Source organism: Dermatophagoides farinae, chromosome 6, assembly GCF_024713945.1.
Source record: "Dermatophagoides farinae isolate YC_2012a chromosome 6, ASM2471394v1, whole genome shotgun sequence".
Lineage (NCBI taxonomy): Eukaryota > Metazoa > Arthropoda > Arachnida > Sarcoptiformes > Pyroglyphidae > Dermatophagoides > Dermatophagoides farinae.
The window spans coordinates 2,611,533-2,632,256 of NC_134682.1; the positions used below are offsets into that span (position 1 = coordinate 2,611,533).

Here is a 20,724-nt window from a genome sequence, read left to right on the forward strand (position 1 = left end):
CAATTATAATTGTTTCCAATACGATTATTATTATTATCCGATATGAATGAATCAGGAAAACGAAAAAAATAATTTTTTTTTACCATTCAAAACACCAGTGTGTGTGTGAAGACCACCTCCTCGAAGACACATGTGAATTTGAACAAAAAAAAAAAAAGATTTAAAAATTTTTTCTAATCATGAATTCGATTGTCATGTCAATTTTTCTCTGCTGCTGTTGTTGTTGTTGTTGTTGTTGTTGTTGTTGTTGTTTTCCTTTTGTTATACAATTGTTGTTGAACATTTTTGTCCATATTATAAACACCATCACCGTGAATTTTTTAAAAAATATGTGCCGACAAAAGATGGATAGACACACACACACACACACATCTCAGACAAAAAAAAAGTTTACACTAATTTATTTTTTTTTGTAAAGCTTTTGTCAATTCATCCTTGTCATCAATCCGAATCTGACATACATGTGTGTGTGTGTGTTGTGTAATTTAAGAATTGAATTTTTTTTTCATTTAATTTTCTATTCAGTCAAAGTTCAAAAGTTTCAATGAATAAACGAATGAATGAACGAATGAATGAATGAATGTTAAAGGATAAAAGAAAAGATGGCCATGGCCAATTTTTTGATTTTTCAATGAACACCCTTTCAACGGTATTGATTCGAATTTTTTTTTCTCAATTTGGTTTTGTCCAAAATGAATAGAAAACAACTGGTGGGTAATTCAAAAATATGACGTTAGTTTTAGTGTCGAATAATCAGTAGTACACCATTTCATTATCTGACCTAGCTTTTTTTATATATATTTTTTTTCTTGCATTCATTCATTCATTCATTCGCACAAACAAACAAACAAAAAGAAGGAAAGAAAAAAAATCATTCAAAATTCAATCAATTTTCTTTTGTTGTTGTTGTTGTTGTTGTTGCTACTAGTTTTTTACATTGATCATGATGATGATGATGGTTTTAGCCATAAATGGCGCTAATTAGAGGGTTTGTTTATCATCGGTTTTTTTTGAAATTTAAATTTGGCTAATTTTTTTTTCACCTGTTTTTTTTATATTTGGTTATCACAATTCTATTCGTTTCTTTATGCATTTGTCTCGTGTGTTGTCAGCCAGATATGTATTCATTTCGATAACCGGGAAGAATCATGAATGAAAATCAATGGAAATACAATCAATTCACTTTTACCATCATCATCATCATCATCAGTGCTACTACCAATATTATTTTACTTTATTATTTTATGACGATATACTTTTCCAAGTGTTTGTTTTCTCATATTGGAACACGGAAGTGTTCTTCATGAATTTTACTTTACCCTTCTTCAAATGATATATATATGATCATTCATTGACTCGCCTTTGTTATCCTTATGTTTTCTCTGGCCATCTTTTTCTTTGAATGTTAATTAAATTTAAATAGTATCCAAAATGATCTCTTGCTTTTGTTTCTTTCTACCTAGTATAACTGGTTAGTTGATTTCGGAAAAATCAGAGCGAATGAAATTACCCACTTGTTTTTGTTTTGTTTTGTTTTTTTTTTTTGCCAGATTGTTTATTGTTATTTAATGAAAGATTATTGATTTTATTTTTCTTTTTATTACCGCCATCTATAATTAGATTGGTGATACGACGACTACGACGACGACGACAATAAAATGGCATTTGAATTGTCATATCAAATTGTATTCATTCTGACCATTGTTTATATTAATCATGTACATGTAAGTTATTCGATTTGATTTTGATCATTTTTATAAATTTTTTCTCTACCACTTTCAATAACTGTAGTTAATTAGAAATGATCAACAACTTCGTAATAATCGTTTTTATTATAAATCAGCAAGATTAACACATGAATTTCTTCCCATAAATATTTCATCATCGAATGATTTGAATTTGGATGATAATAATAATAATAAATTTCCAAACATAACGGATAATGGTGTATTAATGATAACAACAACAACGGCAACAGATGAAAATGATTTGATCAATGAAACTAGCATAATACATTCTGATGTTCAAAGTGATAATGTAACTACAAATCACACAATAAATCTACAATCATCATTATCATTACCGTTATCATCTAATAATAATGAAAATCGTTTACGATGGGTAGATTCGATCCGTCATCAAAATTTTCCATTATACATGTCAAGCATAGCCGGTATTCCAAGTGGATTTCGAAATCCATTACAAACATCTACAACGGCTAAAATTTCGGTCAATATGGGACCAATCTCATCATCGTCATCGACGACGACGACAACAACAACGACTACAACAACAACAACAACAGCACCAACAACAGCAATCACTGAAGCTACAATTGAACCGATAAATTATCATTATTTGCCAAATCAAAATTTTCACATCACATCGGCAACAACAAGTGGATCATCATCGTCTTTGTTTGATGATGAAATTATATTCAATTCACCTACGACGATTATAGGACAGTTAAATATGACACGTGTTGAACGTATGTGTATTTTTTTCAAATATCAACTCTCAACAACAACAACAACAAAAAAATAAATTTGATTTTGTTTGATTCTAGATATTGTTGCTGAATGTTCGGATGAATATATGAAAGTTGTTATTCGTTTTAATGGAACATTCAATGGTATTATCTATAGTTCTGGTTATGTTCATGATTCAAAATGTATATACGTGAATGGATCGGGCCGTAAACATTATGAATTTTTTATTCGTTTGAATCAATGCGGAACATTAGGTAGACAGGAAATGTATCATCCATCTATGCCCGGTGAAGCACGTAGACGTGATCATCTAATGTGGAATACATTATCCATTCAATATAATTCATTGATTGAAGAAGAATATGATGAACATTTTCGTTTAACTTGTGAATATGGTAGTGATTTTTGGAAAACAGTTTCATTTCCATCCGTCAATGTTGAGTAAGCAATATTATTGATGATGATTTGTTCAATTCATGAATTATTCATTCATATTTTGTTTTTTATTTAGAACAAACACTGGTAGCCCGGTTGTGTTCACCATTAATCCACCACAATGTCAAATGGAAATCCGTCGTGGATTCGGTATTGCTGGAACACGTACTACTGGCCCCGTTACTGTTGGTGATCCATTAACATTGTTGATTCATATGAAAAGCGATAAAGTTGGTTTCGATATTTTGGTTAAAAATTGTATCGCTCATAATGGTGCTCAACAACGATTACAATTAATTGATTCAAATGGTTGTGTTACGAATGAAAAACTAATCAGTCCATTTCGTGGTACATATAAAGCTGAGAATGGACATCAGGTTAGCCTGTTTGCTTATATAAAAGCATTCAGATTCACCGGATCATTAGCATTATATCTTGAATGTGATATTCATATGTGTCACAACCGTTGTCCGGTAAGTGGATTTTTTCTTGCCCAAAATTTTTAAATTTTATTTTTGATCAATTTTTCATTTACCAAATAGCCACAAAGATGTTATTGGCGTAATCTATCAAAACGATCAGCAAAACTACAAAATTTTGATACCGGCCTAAATACAACAACAAACGCATCAATTTTGTCCGAAAGTATTTCACTCGTACAAGCGCTTGAAGTACATCATGATCAAGATGAAGAAATGACATTTCAATCAAGTAAAGGTAAGAAAACATTTCTTTCAAATTTATCGATGAAATTTTTTTTTATCTTTTTTTCCATCATCGTAGATGAACTTGGTAATAAACAAAATGAAGAAATGATTTGTTTACGACCGATCGGTATCATTTCAATGATATTATTTTTTCTATTATTATTAATTGTTTCATTTGGTACATCCATTCGTTATTGGATTCGTATAAGAAAATTAAAATATCTAAAACATAATAATATTTATAATAATGATTATCATAAATCAACCCCATTGTCTACGCCATCATCATCGTTGGATTATCGTAATCATCATAATCATAATCATCATCACCATCAACATCAACATGATCAATCAGCGCCTAATACAACGCGAACAATCTGTTCAATGAATGGTTTTTCCGACACTCCAAATTCTGTATCCGTATTTCCATATCGTGATCGATTCTGTAGATTTAGCTAAATATGAATGGAGAATGGGTAAAAAAACTGTGTTTATTATGATTCATTCACAAAATTTTGAAAATATTCCATTGTATACAGAATAATTATCAAAAAAATAAAACAGACCAAGACACACACACAATTATAAGCACATTTACTCATCATTAGCTTTTTCATCTTTTCATCATCCAGGTAAAATCAAATACATGTCCAATATTCATTATCGTCATCATCAATATATAGGATCTCGGGTGTAATACAGACAGGATGAATGCACACACACAGACACACGCACACACATCCATAAATGCAAACAGGATATAGATATTATCATATCATCATAATTAATAATTGGGTTGACTAATGTGTTGATAATAAAAGTTTATTTTGATTTATCAAAGTTAACAGAAAAAAAATCGATTAATCGGAAGTAAATTTGTCAAATTAAATTTTTTTTTTTGTTTATTCATCATTATTATAATTTATTTATCATATAATATTATGTTGTTTTTGCTTTTTTGTATCTGAAAATAATAATTTCAACAAAAGTTTGAAAAAAAGTTACAATCCACTAAAGATTGACTGTGTTCAATCGAGTGATTGATTTGATTCGATTCCAAACACGGATTGCTTTCTAATAACAATAATGGCCGGGCTTCCTTTTCGATACAATTTGTTTTTTGTTTATTATTCTGGACTGATCAATCGGCAAAATTTTTTTGTTTTGTTTTAAATATCGACAGTTTTCATTAGTTGAGACACATGAGGAAAATAAGAAAGAATGAATGAAAATAAGATAAAGACAGAGAAAGATGATCATCAATTCTTATAGGTATCGTATGTGTGTGTGTGTGTGTGTGTATGTTTACATTAGTATTTATATTTGTACCACATATTTTTGTTTCTTAACAAAATTTTGGAAGAAATAAAAAGAGAAAAAATTGCCCCATATATGTAATTCAAAACTAGAATGTGTTTGGTTTTTTTTCTCCATAAAATGACATTAATTCCAATGAATGAATGCGATGATCATTGAACCATCGATTGATTGAATGATTGCTAGGTTTTAATATTTTTCGAATACTTTGGATTGGAAGGCATCTGAACAAATGATCGTAATTCATATGGGGCACCACCATTCATTGTAGCTACATCTAGATCATGTTTCCGGAATACTAATATCCGTATGTCCGTATGTAAACGTATACGACCAGATTTAGAGCTTTGAAACCTTCAGGAAAAAAAACAAACAAAATGGATCAATTTTCGAACAGTCAATCAACGAAAACTCAAACTCATTATACCTGAGATGGATGAGGTAACGTAACCATTTACGACTATCCGGATGATGTTCATTAGCATCACTTGGCATGAATAATGTACGTTGTCGTAAAAATGTACGACAATTCGGTGGCATATCAGAAAGATCATAACGTACGACAAACATTTTTACCACAGTTCTATTTGGATTGAACAGAGTCTAATGCACGAGTTATATGGAGAAAAATGTTTTTTTATTATCATTACACAAAAATTATAATGTCAAAGAAAACTTACCACCTGTACAGTTCCTTGTCGAGGTATATGATATCCTTTTTCACCAAGATTGATATGGCCCTAATGTTATTGTTGTGACAGACAATGGTTGTAAGATTTTAGGAAAACAAAAACAATGAGGATAAAATAATGATTAAAAAAATTTCACATACCAAATATGGTGAAGACATTTTCTCTCCTTTATCTGTATCTTGTAGAGTATAGAAAAATACGGTCACAGGAAAAGTCTTATGTGATGGACAAAAGCCACCGCTTGCACCGATTTCGGCTGTAAATCCATGTACAATGCTAGCCGGATCAAGACGACCATTTAATACCGATTCCTAAATAAGAAAAAAATAATCAATTATTTATCAATGAATGAATAAAAATTTAGAATAAAGACAAACCTCAAAATTTCCAAGTAAACCACTAGTAGTGGTAGGGGCTGAAAGACTTAGTTTGGAACGAAGATTCGGATGATGATAATCATCTTTTCCGTCTGGATCTTTATGGAAAAGAGCCCTGTGGTGAAAAACAAAAAACAAACAAAAAAAACAAATAAAAATCCAAATAATTTAAATCAATTTGTCCTTGTATTTTAACAAACAAACAAACGAAAAAATTGCTTACTTTTTAATTGCATTCACAGATGTAAGAGAACTGTCAAAATCGAAACAAGTTCCAGATTTACGAATTGGAGCCTGAATTAAGGTAACAAAACAAAACAAAACAAATTAGGAAAAAAAAGAATTGGTACACAAAAAGTTAATGATGCATGAATGGATACCTATATTAAATGATTTATATTCAACATGATTTTATCTTAGTTATAATCATTATCATATCTCATCATTGGTTATATCACACACACACACACACACCTGTCAATTTTATCCATCATCATTAATGATATTTTAAACATAGCAAATCGATTAAAAATCCTTAATGATTATTTTTCATAATTATATAAATTTCATTTATAAAAAGTCTGAATCAATAATCAAAATATCCAAAAAAAAAAATATAAAAAATTTAAGTACTTTTTATATCCACACATACACTATCATGTCAGGGTTATTTTTTTTCTCCTTTATGATTTCCTGCTCAGAAAATAACTATGCGATTATCATATCACACACACACAGACAATCGACAATTTTAAATTATTATTATTATTATTCACCACATTAAATTTGATGATTTCATATAAAAAAAAATCAAATAAATAAATTGCCCACACATACACACACACACGTGAAAGCACACTTACTTCAACAAAAAAAAAATCAAAACCTTGGAACCTTGGAACGACTATCCAAACAAACACTCACAAGTCACATTTAAATCTTTTGTATAGTAAACCTTTTTTAACACATTTATTTTTTCTTTCGTAAAATAATAGAAAAATCATCCACAATCATCATCATCATTTATGATTGTATTGTACTAAACATTTTGTCCATGAAACATACATATAAATGTGAATGGCATGGCTCCCATTTTACTCCATTAATAATAACATTGGTTTCGTTATTCTTTCACTAACAACAATACACTATTCATTTGTTTCTTTTAATATTCATACACACACACACACACACATATTCTATTCGCGGCCAAGGCGTTCATCATCATTATTATTATTGTTATTGTTGTTGTTGTTTGAAAAATGAGATATTGTTTTCAATATATTTACACCAAACATACATAGCCAAATATACGTACTACTACTATATGAAATGGATGGTGAAAAAAAAAACAGTATGAGTGAATGTGCGAAATAAAAAAAAAAAAGAGAAAATCCAAGGATACATATGTCGTAGTTGTCAAAGTAGCTAAAAATCAAATGAAAAATAAAGAACAAAAAAAAATGATATATAAAGTGAGAGAAGAAGGAAAAAAGATAATGAATCTTGTCGCCTTTTTTTAGGTTTGCAATCTGATACGATAAGTTAGAACCATATGTTCATGTGTCAAAAAAAAAAAAAAAAATTTGAAATCAAAATCGAATCGAATCGATTGATCGAATGGAAAATAAACAACACAAATGCCTACAGTAAAATTGATCATTTGTTTTGTTTTGGTCATTCTCATAAATGTAACAGTAAAAGAGATAGAGAGATGCCATTTTCAGGATAACAAATTGATCAAACGTCCTTAAATAATTGTTCAAATAATTTTTTTTTCGTTCATTCTCTTCACACAAAGTTTTTTTTTTAAATCCAATCAATTCACAATCTCAAGTCCAAATAATTGGATGTTTATTATAGTTTTTGTCTTGCTTAATAAAAACAAAACAAACAAATGAAAAAAAACAAAAAAAAATATTCAGAAAAAAAAGTTTCAAGAAGCTTCTAGGCATCATTGATTTCTCCATCTCTCTCTTTCTCTTATTTCTCCTTGAAATAAATTTCAAGATCTTGGTCTCATTGGATTCGAAGCAATAGGCTATCATCATCATCATCATCACTGATTCTCAAAAGAATAAGAAGGACATAAACAGAGAAAAAAAAATATAGTTCAATGCAATTAGGTCATACCAAACCTATTTAGATATATATTTGTTGCTATATACATACGTATATTGTATGTGCGTGTCACTATTGATGATTAATATATCGTGTTTTATTTTTGAATGATAAATATAAAATCTGTAAAACCGAAAAAAATCCTTCATTCGAACATCAAGTAAAAATTTAGATATACATACAAATGTATTATGTATGAGGAAAAAATATAATCAACTTTAGTGCAACAACGATTCTTTCATCAAATATCATTTTCACATTGAATTGAAAATCTTCATATTTTTTTCTCGCTATAATGTCATCTTTTACATTGACAAGATGAGATGAGATGAATGTATAAAATTTCATTTTGAATAAATTTTTCTTTCTACATTTCTCTCACTATGCAATAGTAAATTGTCACTTGTGTAGAAAATGATCCAAATGATCATTAAAAAGTGCTCATTTTTTTTTGCAAGGATAATTTTCCTTTCCCCATTTTTTTCGGTCAAAACTCTGAAAAAAAACACGGAGATTACAACCATCATTCACAAGTTTTATGTTTATTTTTCTGGAAAAATTGAAAATTTTTTTTTCCATTGTTTTTCATCAAATAAAAATTCCAATAGAAAACTATTATTAATGCAACTCAATCAAGTTATTTGGATAATGAGTCGAAAAAAAATTCAGATTAATCAAACAAACAATCGAACGAACGAACGAGAGAAAAAAATGACAACAGAGAAAAATCATCATATATAGACATGGATCAAATGTTTTCCATCCATTCACATATTGTCTTTATGGATTTCCATTGTTATGTGAAAATGGCAAAAAAAAACAAAATTTAAATAGGATGGAAATGGAGCATATACAAAAAAAAATGAATAAATTAAGCACCAATGATTATATATTGATAGTAATCATGAAAAATGAAACGAGAAAAAAAAACTGTCAATAAATATGTTTGTAATGTGAAACAAACCAAAAAAAAAAAAAAAAAACAGACTTTCTCTCTCTCTCTTTCTTCCTATTTAAACCATGTAACCGGGAAATATTGGCCAAAACAAAACCGGAAAAGATCATAAGAATTCACATCAATGCGAAAAAAAAACGATTCAGATAACCATGCAAATAATGGGGAAACAAAAAAATATTGGCAAATGATCAAGATCATCGTCATTATTATTATTATTATTATTATTATCAAGCAGAGAAAATGTGAAAAAACCTATAATATTTAAAAAAGAGTAAAATCAAAATGCAAAAAAAAACGAAATCATAACAAGGAAAAAATTGAGAAATTGTCTGATAATTTGCCTGAAAACTTATTGGAACCTAGATGATTTGTGCGTGTGTGTGTGTTGTGAAAACCTTGATGAAATGGTGGTCAGTCTCACTTGCAATTGCATTGCCAATGATAATGGCAATATAAATTTTCAATTGACATGAAACAAACCATTTCATATATAAATTACGAAAGCAATTTTCCATTTGAAATGCAATTGCTCAATCAATTTTTTATATGAGTTCCAGCAGGTAGGATCCTATACATTATCATTGAATTACTAAACCGGAACAACAGCGACAACAACAACAACAGCAAAAAAATCTACTATTCATTTTTTTAAAAAAGCTAATTTAATGACAAGCAACAAAATTAAACAACAACAACATATAACCAAACCCATCATCATCGTACGAATGAATGATTTCATCCTAATTAATGTCCATTTGGTTATACGTCATTTTTTTTTGTATCCCTCTTCTCATCATCATCATCATCATTTTGTATATATTCTCTTCAAGTCTAAAACACAAAACAACGAGAAGAAACCTAAACCAACTTAAATGATAATAATATAATAATCATTATCTATGATGAGAAAAGAACTTACTATCACTAACAATTCAAAGAAAATTGTTCCACAATCATGAATTGAGATGATGATGATAATTTTTATCATACAAAACAATACGACCAATAGTGGTCAATAATGATGATAGATATTTTAGGATATTATTTTCATGATATATCATGCAATTATATAATAAAATGGAAACAGTAAATCAATACTTTTTCAAACTAAAAACAAGTTTAATCCGTTGAAAATTATGTCATTATTAAAATTGATCCTCATCATCATGTTTTTTACTTATGGATTTACAATTTTTTTTTATAATACCTATAGGGCACACATATATTACATGTACATTTAATAGATAATGATGATGATCATCATCATCCTTTGGAAAGTATTAAAAAAAAAAATAATTTAAACATGCCTGCATGCATGCATATCATTAATAGGTTTTTCTTTCTCTTTCTTTCAATTCAATCTCTATCCAACTTCTTCCTATATGTTCCATTTTGTGATCAAAAGAAACAAATAAATATAATAAATGTAGGTCAAATTCAACAAATAATTTAACTAAATTGGCTGTGAAAGTTGCAATACAAACAAAATAAATATTGTTAAAATATTAATAATAATAATCTTTAAACAACTACTTACAGGACTAGAATTAAGAGGAAGACCGCTTCGACGATGAAAGACTAATGTAGTTGCGCTATCCAGAGATCGTTGAAATTGTTCCTTTTCAGCTACGGTCGGTATAGTATGCGTATGTATTGATGGACCAGCAGCAGCAGCAGCAGTAATAGCTATATCATTCGATGATAGAATTGATTCCGTATTTTGCTTTGCATTATTGTTTTTCAAATCATCATCATCATCATCATTGATAATTGGAGATGATCCATTCGATGTACGGGTTTCAGATTTACCATTTATTGTAGATGTCGTTGCTATTGCTGACGTCATCGATGATGATGATGATGTCGTCAATACAGGTTCAATATTCGTCAAAGATAGTGATGACGTTATTGATGTCAATGGAGATATTGATGTTGTGGTTGTTGTTGACCATTTTTTTACCGAATAATCTGATATTGTACTACCAACACCACGTTTTAGCCAACGATGATCATCATAAGGATAGCGATTATGATGATGATGATGATGATAATGTTGGCTATGGTCATGATGATGATGATTGTAATGATAAATTCGTCTATACATCGAAGATGATGATGTAGTCGATGTCGTTGTTGTTGATGATGAAGAATTGAATTTGTTATACAATGGATTTGTTGGATCCGGTAATATACCATCGAAGGGTTTTATTGATGATGATAATAATAAGGAATCAACATCATCATCATCATCATCATTATCGTTATTATTTTTATTTTTATTATTCGTATCGCTACCAATATTTAAGCCATCATCATCAAGATTCTTTCCACAATCACGTTGTTGTTCTATAATTGTTTCCATTTCTTCATCATCTTCGAAAATTTTTTCTACTTTTGACGCAGATATCGATGCCGTTGATGATACGGTTGTATTTTTTACTTCCGTATTGGGATCACCATTACCATTACAGCTACTACTACTACCATCCATTGTAGAAGTACCATTATCATCATTAATTGATGATGATGGTGTCATAGATGATGATGATATTGTTGTTGATGAAGATAATGGATCAACTTTACGCGTCTTTGTACGATATTCAACAATTAGATTACGCATTGTTCCACGTGGATTAAAACCATCACCACTAGTACAACTATTGTTGATTTGTTGATGATATAAATCCTGGTATCGTAGTAGATTATTTTGATGGTGATAATGAATATTATTATAAGGATTATTATTATGGTGATGATGTTGATTCTGATAGGTTGAATAATAAGAATTACATGAATGTATTGTTTTTGAACGAGAACGAAAACCACTATGACCACCACCACCAGCACCATTTGAACTTTGATTACAACCACAACGAAATTTATCAGTTCGTGTATTATGAATACATGAATGATAAAATTGTTGCTGTTGCTGTTGATGTTGACATGAACGTATATCCTGTGTCAAACTTAATGGCCTTTTAATCGATGATCTTGATATCAATGGAAATGTATTTGAATTATAACGATTATTATTATTATCATTATTGCTGCTGCTAGTGGTCATCGTTGTTAATGTTGCTTGATGACCAATTATCATTGATTGATTTCGTATAGATGTCGAATCTTCATTAATTTTACTGGTTACTGATGATGTTGAAGAGGTGGCTGGTGATGATAATTGAGCCATATTTGTTGTAGACATTTCATTCATCATTGTTACATCATCGTCATCATCATCATCATCATCACCAATGATATTTGATCTTATTGTTGTTGACGACGATGATGAGGATGGAGAATTATTTTGACCTCGCCATCCAATAACACCAACATCACCACCACCAGCACCACCATGAAAAACATCGCCAATATTAAGACCAGCTAAATTATTGGCTGTAGTTGTAGCTGTAACATCTTTTCCGTGTTGATGCATCTTTTTTTTTTTTTTTTTTTTGGTTATTCTCTTTTTTTCTTTTTCTTAAGTATCACTCTTTTATATATTGCTTTATTTATATATATATGTGGTTTGTGTGTTATCATGTGCGTGTGGCGTTGTTAATAAGATATTTCTGGATGATGATTCAACACCAAACAGCAAAAAATGTTGTTTTTTTTCGTTTGACAAAAAACTATAAAACGATGGGCTGTCTACTAAGAAGAAAAAGAAATAAAACCAAAAAAAAAAAAAAAAATTTTTCTTCGTCTTTTGTTCCAGGATAGATTTTTAAAAAATTACCAACGTGAATCATCATGCATTGTTATCATACAACTTACATACACACACTACACCACACCACACATTTGGACATAATTTTGGCTGACTACTAAAATGGGAAGATACACACACAAACAAACAAACAAACACGTACACGGAAACAAAGATAACTAACGTTATGAACAACAACAAAAGTAGTCAATCATCAAGCCATCGTCATAATGATGATCAATCAGTCACATAATGTTCCACATATGCATGTGCGTAAAAAAATAGATGTTGAAATTTTTCACTTTTGATGAACCCTAAATCGCCAATTTTCAAAATCAAAGGTCAAAATTCAATTCACACACACACACACACACTTATACATCACAGAAATTCAATTCAATCACCATCATCATCAACTCAATGATGGAACAATATTGATCATCATCATTGACTATCCTTTCATTTTCATTGTATCTTTATTTGTCGATGTTGATGACCATGATGATGATGATGATGAAGATGGATATTGATGTTTGGCCATAGATACATCGAGTGATGATTCGTACGAATAAAATTCCATCAATTTATGGCCAAATTGATCATCATGGTCATCTTGATGATAATGATGATTCGAATGTTGATCAAATATATTGATCAACCATTTAGTTATTAGCGTAATATCATTTTGTTCTTGTTGATCATCACCAAACAGACGACAACGACTACGATGATGATGATGATGATGATAATGACGTTTAGAATTGTCCTGTTGTTTGATTATTATGTTACCAATAACAACAGAAACAAGCGAATTATGGTTATACGTTATTATTATTTTTCTAGTTCTATCCTTTATTATTATTGGTTGTATGATTTTATCATCTGATAATAATAATAATGATATTAATTTGATCGTTGCTGTGGTTTTTTTGTTGTTGATCTTTGTATTCGAATCGTATTCGTTATCGTCGTCGTTGTTCAATTCTGGTCGATGAAATTGTTGTTTCTGTTGGTTATTATTATTATAAAATTCGTTGTTATAATGATAACTGTTATTATTATTTCGGTGATTAAAAAGATAATTTTTTTCCATAAAAATATTTCGCATATTTTGATTTGGTTTTTTTTTGTTTTGTTTTCGTTTCGTTTATTTCACTCTATATATATTATATCTTCAAAATTTCAGATAGAGCAAGTTAGACTTTTATCTTTGATTACAATATCAAATAAATCAACGAAAGCAAAAAAAAAAAAAAAAAAAATATTTGTGTTTTTTCGAATAAAAACAAAAATCTCGTACAGTATGATTTTATCAAATCTAAAAACGACAAAAAAAAATACAAAACAATGGATCAGAAAAAAAATGAACAGAGAGATAAAACGGTTTATGAAATGAAATAAATAAATCTAAATCGAATTCGTAACTTACCGTAATTCTTCAGAATGTTGTTGTAAAACAATATATATGTCTTATATATGTTGATTTTAAATGGATGGACCCAAATATTAAATAAAAATCACATGAAAGACAACAACAACAACAAAAAAAAACTCAAAGGATAAACAAACAAAAAAAAAAACGACGAGAAATATACGCTGTTGTTAATGTCGTTGATGATGATGATGTTGATGATGGCCAAAATGTGTGGAAAATACGAAACGACGACGACGTTTTTTTTGAAAACAAGATTTCGTTCTCTCTTCTCAAAATATTTCAATCAAAAAAAAGAAAAAGAAAAAGAAAGAAAATCTGTTTTTCTCTTTCTAAGTTTGCCTGATTCACCTGCAACATTCACTCAATAATAACACATAATATATGATGTTTAAAACATTTGATTTGATGTTTTCTTTTTGAAGAAAAATGGACAAATTGTTCCAAAATATTTCTACTTCTACTTATTATTATGATGATGATGATGATGAAGATGATGGTGTTTGGGTTCAATTGAATTTTCTTTTTTTTTTGGGGTTTTGGCTTATACTCTATACTCTCATGTTGATGATGATGATGATAATGATGATCTTCTCTTTCCTGGACCTTTTCTCTCTCTCTCTCTATTCACTGTATATGGAATAAACTTTTTTCTCTTTTTTTTATTTCACTTTGCTATGCACTATACAACAACAACAACAACAACAACATACACATTTTATACTTTGACTGACGATATTTTTTTTTTTCGTTTCTCTTAGCTATACTGTATTTGCAAATGATTTCCTTCATTATAACATGGCATTATACACCAGTATACACACAATATCAATACAAAACAGAACACTACCACCACTTTTAATAATAAAAATATAACAACAACAACAACAACAATCAGCAGAAAGAAACAGAGTGAAAGAAGGAAAAAATGATAATATAATTGAATGAAAAGAAAAAAATCCTGATCCTGAAAAAAACTTTCACACACACACACATACACAAATACGCATGTCATCATGTGTTTAAATCTCCAAAACCACCACTACCATTCTTCAAACATTTGTTGGAAACAAACAAATTGCCATTCTGACAATATAATAATAATGATGAATTCACATTCACATTTAAAAAAAAAAAACAGTATCCTTGGGTGTGTGTAGTAGTAGCAGCATAGTAAACCAATATATATAGTTGACCAGAAAAAAAACAGCTGCATGACGTCATTCATCTAATCATTCATTGTATTTCAATCAAAAAAAAAAAAAAAAAAAAAAATGAATTTGGATTCTATTCTATCATCCACAATGCATGTAGCAAATGCAGACGATATTTTTTTTCCATTCATTCAATATATATGAAGCATTGTGCATTGCAGGCATGTTTTATCAAATGCAGAAGAAATTATGATCGCTCAGCTGTTTAAATGCGTATAGGTTTGGGTTTTTTTTTCATCATCATCATCATGTCCTTTTAATGCTTGAAACAGAACACACATTATAGATTTATATTTATATATGGATCTAAATAAAATCAAAAAAAAAAAAATTTCATCTAGAATCTCATTTAATGAAAAAGTGGTGGTGGTATATTTGAAAATAAAAATATAAAAAAAAAATAAATAAAAGGGCACGAGGTCATTAAATCATCATATCATATATATCAGAGGCTATATGACTACTATATATACCATGTATATCAGTCAGAATGACTTATTGGTTAAAGGTCATTATAATATAAGGAGATATAGCTATTTCCTCTTTTATTATTTTCAGATAGATTTTCAGACCCTTAGCAACAACGAACAACGAAACAGACGACGCATGAAATTCAATGTGCATGCATGTTTTATTTTTTTTCGTTGTTGTTCGTGATTCACCACTATTCGATCATCATCATCATCATCATCATCAACAACAACATCAACATCACAATTCGCTATTTAAATAGCAATCGACATTGTTCTGTTGGTCGTCATCATCATCATCATCATCGTTTGTCATTGTAAAAAAAAAATAGAAAAGAATAAATGTGTGTGTGAGAGAGAGAAAAAAGAAAAGCTGGAAAAAACTGGATTTTACCTTCTCTCTCTCACTTTTTTTAAACATAAAGTCAATATTATAATTGTAGCTTGGTAGCGACCAGGTAAAACAAGATTCAAAGAAATGAAATGAAAAAACAAATTCCTAACATTGAACAAAAAAAAAATATTTGGTTGTCAAAAAAAGAGGGTTGGAAGAAAAAAAAACTCAATCAAGAATGGTCCATTGAGTGAAAGGAAAGGTTTCCAAGTTTACACTTACAAATTTAATTTCAAATGACCTCAAATGTCCAAGATCTTTTGGTTTAAACTCAATCAAATGTGGTACAACTTCAATAAATGATGAACCACTACCACTATGACATGTCAGTGATGATGATGATGATTATATCAGTGTCAATAGTGTCATGTTTTAGCTTTACATAAAAAAAATCACTGAAAAGGAATTTAGTCTAGAAAAAGCTTAGGGCATTGAAATTACATCATATAATCTTCATTGAGTCCAATGATCTCATTGATTGCATCATTCACATACATTGATCAAGAAATAAACATATGGAAAATAGATTTGTAACAACAACAATAACCAAATCATCATCATCATTATGATACCCTCTTGTACTACGGTCTACAGTAAATGAAATCCAACTAATCACAAAATCAATCTCTGGTACCATCAACATCAGTAATGATGATGATAATGATGACATAGGACAACGAACTTGGAACACAAAAACACACATGTAATTGAATGAAATGTTTCGGAATACATTACTTGCATTGGAAATTAAATGAACACATGAAAATGATCCAAAAAACAAAAAATGATGATGATGATGATAACAATCAAACATAGACCACATATATAGAAATTAAATTGAATATAAATATAAATGAATCGTGAAAATAAATAAATTAGGAATTGGAAACAAACTAATTTAAAACAACAAAAACAACAAAAACCACTATAATTTAATTTGTTTTCACTTCTCTCTCTCTCTTTCTTTCGCTTCGTTCTATTCGAAACATGCAAAAAATTCTAAACATTTTAATAATGTGGAAAATTATTATTAGAAAACCTACCTTTTTATCGAATCTGAAATTGGCTCTTGTTTTCATTCATTCTAAAACGATGACGACATTATACGCAATTGGTCAAAAAATAAAAAAAATAAAAATTACTCAAATGCAAATGAATAGCAACTGGGGAAAAAAATGATGAAATACTGGTGAAAATTTATTTGTCATTGTCAGAATCATCATCATCGTCATTATTTTTTTTTTGTTATTAATTGTGATTTGAAAAAAAAGTACACAGAAAAAAAATTATTTCGAATCGAATAGGAAGAGAGACACACACACACACACACACATGAAAGTAAAGTGAAGGACAACAAAATTGATTACTACACACTCTTTTTGTATCGATTTAATCGATATTACCAACGAAAATTCTATTAGTTATGATTTGAATTTTTTTTCTCCCAATATCGTCCATCCATTGATTGATTGATTGATTATGATTATGATTACAAAAAGAAAATAGTTTAGTTCAATGAATTCGAATAATAATAACATGATATATATATAACAAAAGACGAATAGAACAAATATAGTTGATTTCGGTCTTGCTCAATACAAAATAAATTGTTTTTTTGTTTGTTTGTTATTCGCAAATAACGAATAATAATCACTTCATAATAAACATTGATCAACGATGTAAAAAAAAAGTGATCGAGGCGTAAATTTTGTTCGTTCATTCATCACAAACACACACACACATTCACTTTCGATATATTGTTTTAATTGAATCCAATTAACCTGTTTTTTTCGTTAATGTTGCTCCATAATCATCATCATCATTATTATTTATTTGTTTACCCCGAAAAAAATGTATTATCAACAACAACGATAAAATTTTGGATTATCATCATCATCATCATCATTATCGTCATTTTTAACCAATGTATTCAATCATCATAATCGCGATTGATTGGTATTTGTGAAATTATTTGGCTTGGGCAAACATAAATGTATGCAAAACAAGAATTTAAATTATGAACCATATACATCATACTCTCACGCCATCTGACGTTTCAATATCTAATGAAAAAGGATTTTATAATTTTTTTTATTCAAAAATTAATTCAGAAAAAAACAATAAATTTAAAAAAAGAATATAATTAACAACAATAATAATTTCATATAGCTCCAGCCATTTGGGCTGAAACCGATGGATTGTTGACTTTTTCACCTAAAGCCTGTAGAATTTCTTCACGATAATCATCAAAATCGCCATCAATTTCAGCAATAGAATGATCTTCAATCACCCAAAGTTGACAATCAGTTTCACGGATCAATCGTTCATCATGGGTGACAACGATTACGCCGCCTTGAAATTCGTTAATGGCTTTAGCCAGTGCATCAATAGATTCTAGATCAAGATTATTGGTCGGTTCATCAAGTATCAATATATGTGGGCCACGTAATGCCATTTCGGCTAATGCAACACGTGATTTTTGTCCACCACTAAGCTGTCCATTCGGTATTGCATGTGCATGTGATACAAGACCAAATGATCCAAGTTGTTTACGTGCATCCTGATATGTTAGATTGAATACACGCATCAGATATTCGGTTGGTGTTTCCGATGCTGGTAAATGTTCACCAGAATGTTGATCAAATTTAGCAATACGTGCCCGGTGATTTTTTCTCAATTCACCACTAACAGGTTCAACTTCAGCTGCAAGTAATTTTAGAAAAGTTGATTTACCGACACCATTTGGACCAACAATGGCAATACGTGAAGACATATCGATACCAAAATTTAGATTTTTAAATATCAATTTTCCGCGTTCATAACCAAAATCAACATCATGTAAACCAAGAATTGGTGGACTTAACGAAGGTGGATCAACAAATGTAAATCGTACCATGTAATCTTTTTGTCGTTTAAGAAGATTGCCCACTTGATGTTCACCTGATTTTCGTGCCTGATGTTCTTTTATCTGTTTTTCTGCTGCTTTACTTGATTTACCAGATTGTTTTAGCTGTTTCAATTGTTTTTCCTGTTTGCCCAGTTCTTTATTAAATTCTCGTTTCTTTTGTTCATACATTTTTTTGAATTGTGTATAATTTCCACGATAATAGAATAATTTTTGTCGATCCAAATGTATGATATCCGTACAGACGTTATCCAAAAAAGATTGATCATGCGACACGATAATCAATGTTTTTTTCCATTCCTGCAAATAATTATCCAACCATATGACAGCATTTAAATCCAGATGATTAGTCGGTTCATCTAGCAATAGTATGGATGGTTCAATAAATAATGCTCGTGCCAATGATACACGCATACGCCAACCACCGCTAAAATTTTTTGTCGGTCTATCTTGCATTTCGGCCGTTACGAAACCAAGACCTGCAAGAATTCGACGTGCACGTGATTCAGCACTATCAGCACCTATAGCTTGTAGTTCATCGTATATTTCTGTCATACGTTCATAATTTTTTAGGCTATCCGTTTTTGATAGTTTTTCTAATTCTTCCATTAATGCTTCACGTTTTTTATCACTTTTTAATACAACCTGTACGGCAGGTGTTTCATCGGCCATCACTTCTTGTTCGCAGAGTAAAATATCCAATTCTGGTGGCAAACGTAAAGCATGTTTATCGGCAATATGACGTAATAATGTTGTTTTACCATGGCCATTCGGTCCTACAAGACCATATCGACGGCCCAATGTAATCGATAATGATGCATTCACCAATAATTCTTTACCAGCAGCACTCATTGAAAATTCGTACACTTTCAATGCATTATCCACTAATGATGCACCAGATGTGGAAATGATAAAATTCTTATCCAATGTCATACTGTAGTGAATCGAAAAAAAAACAAATTTGAAAAAAAGAACTTTTGTTTATTTCAAAAAAGTGTCTTATATCACAAAAAACTTTTTACAAAACATGTGCCAAAACCACTGACTCGAATAAACACACACTACATACACAGAGAAAAAAGTAAGCAGGGTAAACTGCAAGATTGAGTGCTAAAAACCTTCCAAATATGCAGTTTACTGTTACCACGAAAAAAGGAAAGTTGAAATGTATGATGATGAATCTTTTCTAATTCTTGTTTTTTTCCAAGTTCATTCTGAATATTGAAGATTGTCGTTGATATAAATAGCCTTTTGGATGGAACATGGCCAACCAGATCGTCATAATCAAAGTTCATTCCAAATGATGAAAATTTTCTCATAGGGAATTGATTTTTTGAATTAAAGACGGCCACAATGATTCCATAAATAAATCGATAAAAAATGTTCCGTTGTCATTGTTAAGCCTTTATAACCGAAGATGGGAAATGAAACACAAGTTGGTCGCGATGGAATGAATAAAATTACTACCCCGAAAAAAAATAAATTATCAACAACAACGATAAAATTT

The 20,724-nt window shown here is 29.8% G+C and overlaps 3 protein-coding genes across 9 annotated transcripts; 1 reads left to right on the forward strand and 2 right to left on the reverse strand.

Moving 5' to 3' along the window:
• Positions 1 to 1,026: 1,026 nt before the first annotated feature.
• On the forward strand, positions 1,027 to 4,369 carry LOC124494330 (uncharacterized). 2 transcript variants are annotated; one of them, XM_047057504.2, is made up of 7 exons: positions 1,027 to 1,471; positions 1,621 to 1,724; positions 1,792 to 2,488; positions 2,567 to 2,930; positions 3,001 to 3,397; positions 3,467 to 3,641; positions 3,708 to 4,369. In XM_047057504.2, the coding sequence occupies exons 2-7, from the start codon at positions 1,659 to 1,661 to the stop codon at positions 4,088 to 4,090; spliced, it is 2,082 nt and encodes a 693-aa protein (XP_046913460.1). In that variant the 5' UTR covers positions 1,027 to 1,471; positions 1,621 to 1,658; the 3' UTR covers positions 4,091 to 4,369. The 2 variants fall into 2 exon arrangements, with proteins under 2 accessions (XP_046913460.1, XP_075588019.1); XM_075731904.1 differs by having other exon boundaries at positions 3,467 to 3,635.
• Positions 4,370 to 4,435: 66 nt separating this feature from the next.
• On the reverse strand, positions 4,436 to 17,409 carry atos (atos homolog atossa). 6 transcript variants are annotated; one of them, XM_075731901.1, is made up of 9 exons: positions 14,232 to 15,126; positions 12,966 to 14,120; positions 10,634 to 12,747; positions 6,241 to 6,311; positions 6,018 to 6,132; positions 5,781 to 5,951; positions 5,629 to 5,688; positions 5,376 to 5,551; positions 4,436 to 5,302 (listed from the first exon to the last, which is right to left on the reverse strand). In XM_075731901.1, exons 3-9 carry the CDS (start codon positions 12,527 to 12,529, stop codon positions 5,131 to 5,133), a joined length of 2,661 nt encoding a protein of 886 aa, XP_075588016.1. In that variant the 5' UTR covers positions 12,530 to 12,747; positions 12,966 to 14,120; positions 14,232 to 15,126; the 3' UTR covers positions 4,436 to 5,130. The 6 variants fall into 6 exon arrangements, with proteins under 6 accessions (XP_075588016.1, XP_075588015.1, XP_075588013.1 ...); XM_075731900.1 differs by having other exon boundaries at positions 12,871 to 14,120; XM_075731898.1 differs by having other exon boundaries at positions 10,634 to 12,799; positions 12,871 to 14,120.
• A 965-nt stretch (positions 17,410 to 18,374) lies between these two features.
• LOC124494007 (ATP-binding cassette sub-family F member 1) lies at positions 18,375 to 20,652 on the reverse strand. The gene is made up of 2 exons (XM_075731911.1): positions 20,287 to 20,652; positions 18,375 to 20,151 (listed from the first exon to the last, which is right to left on the reverse strand). The coding sequence occupies exon 2, from the start codon at positions 20,148 to 20,150 to the stop codon at positions 18,474 to 18,476; it is 1,677 nt and encodes a 558-aa protein (XP_075588026.1). The 5' UTR covers position 20,151; positions 20,287 to 20,652; the 3' UTR covers positions 18,375 to 18,473.
• Between the last annotated feature and the right edge of the window lie 72 nt (positions 20,653 to 20,724).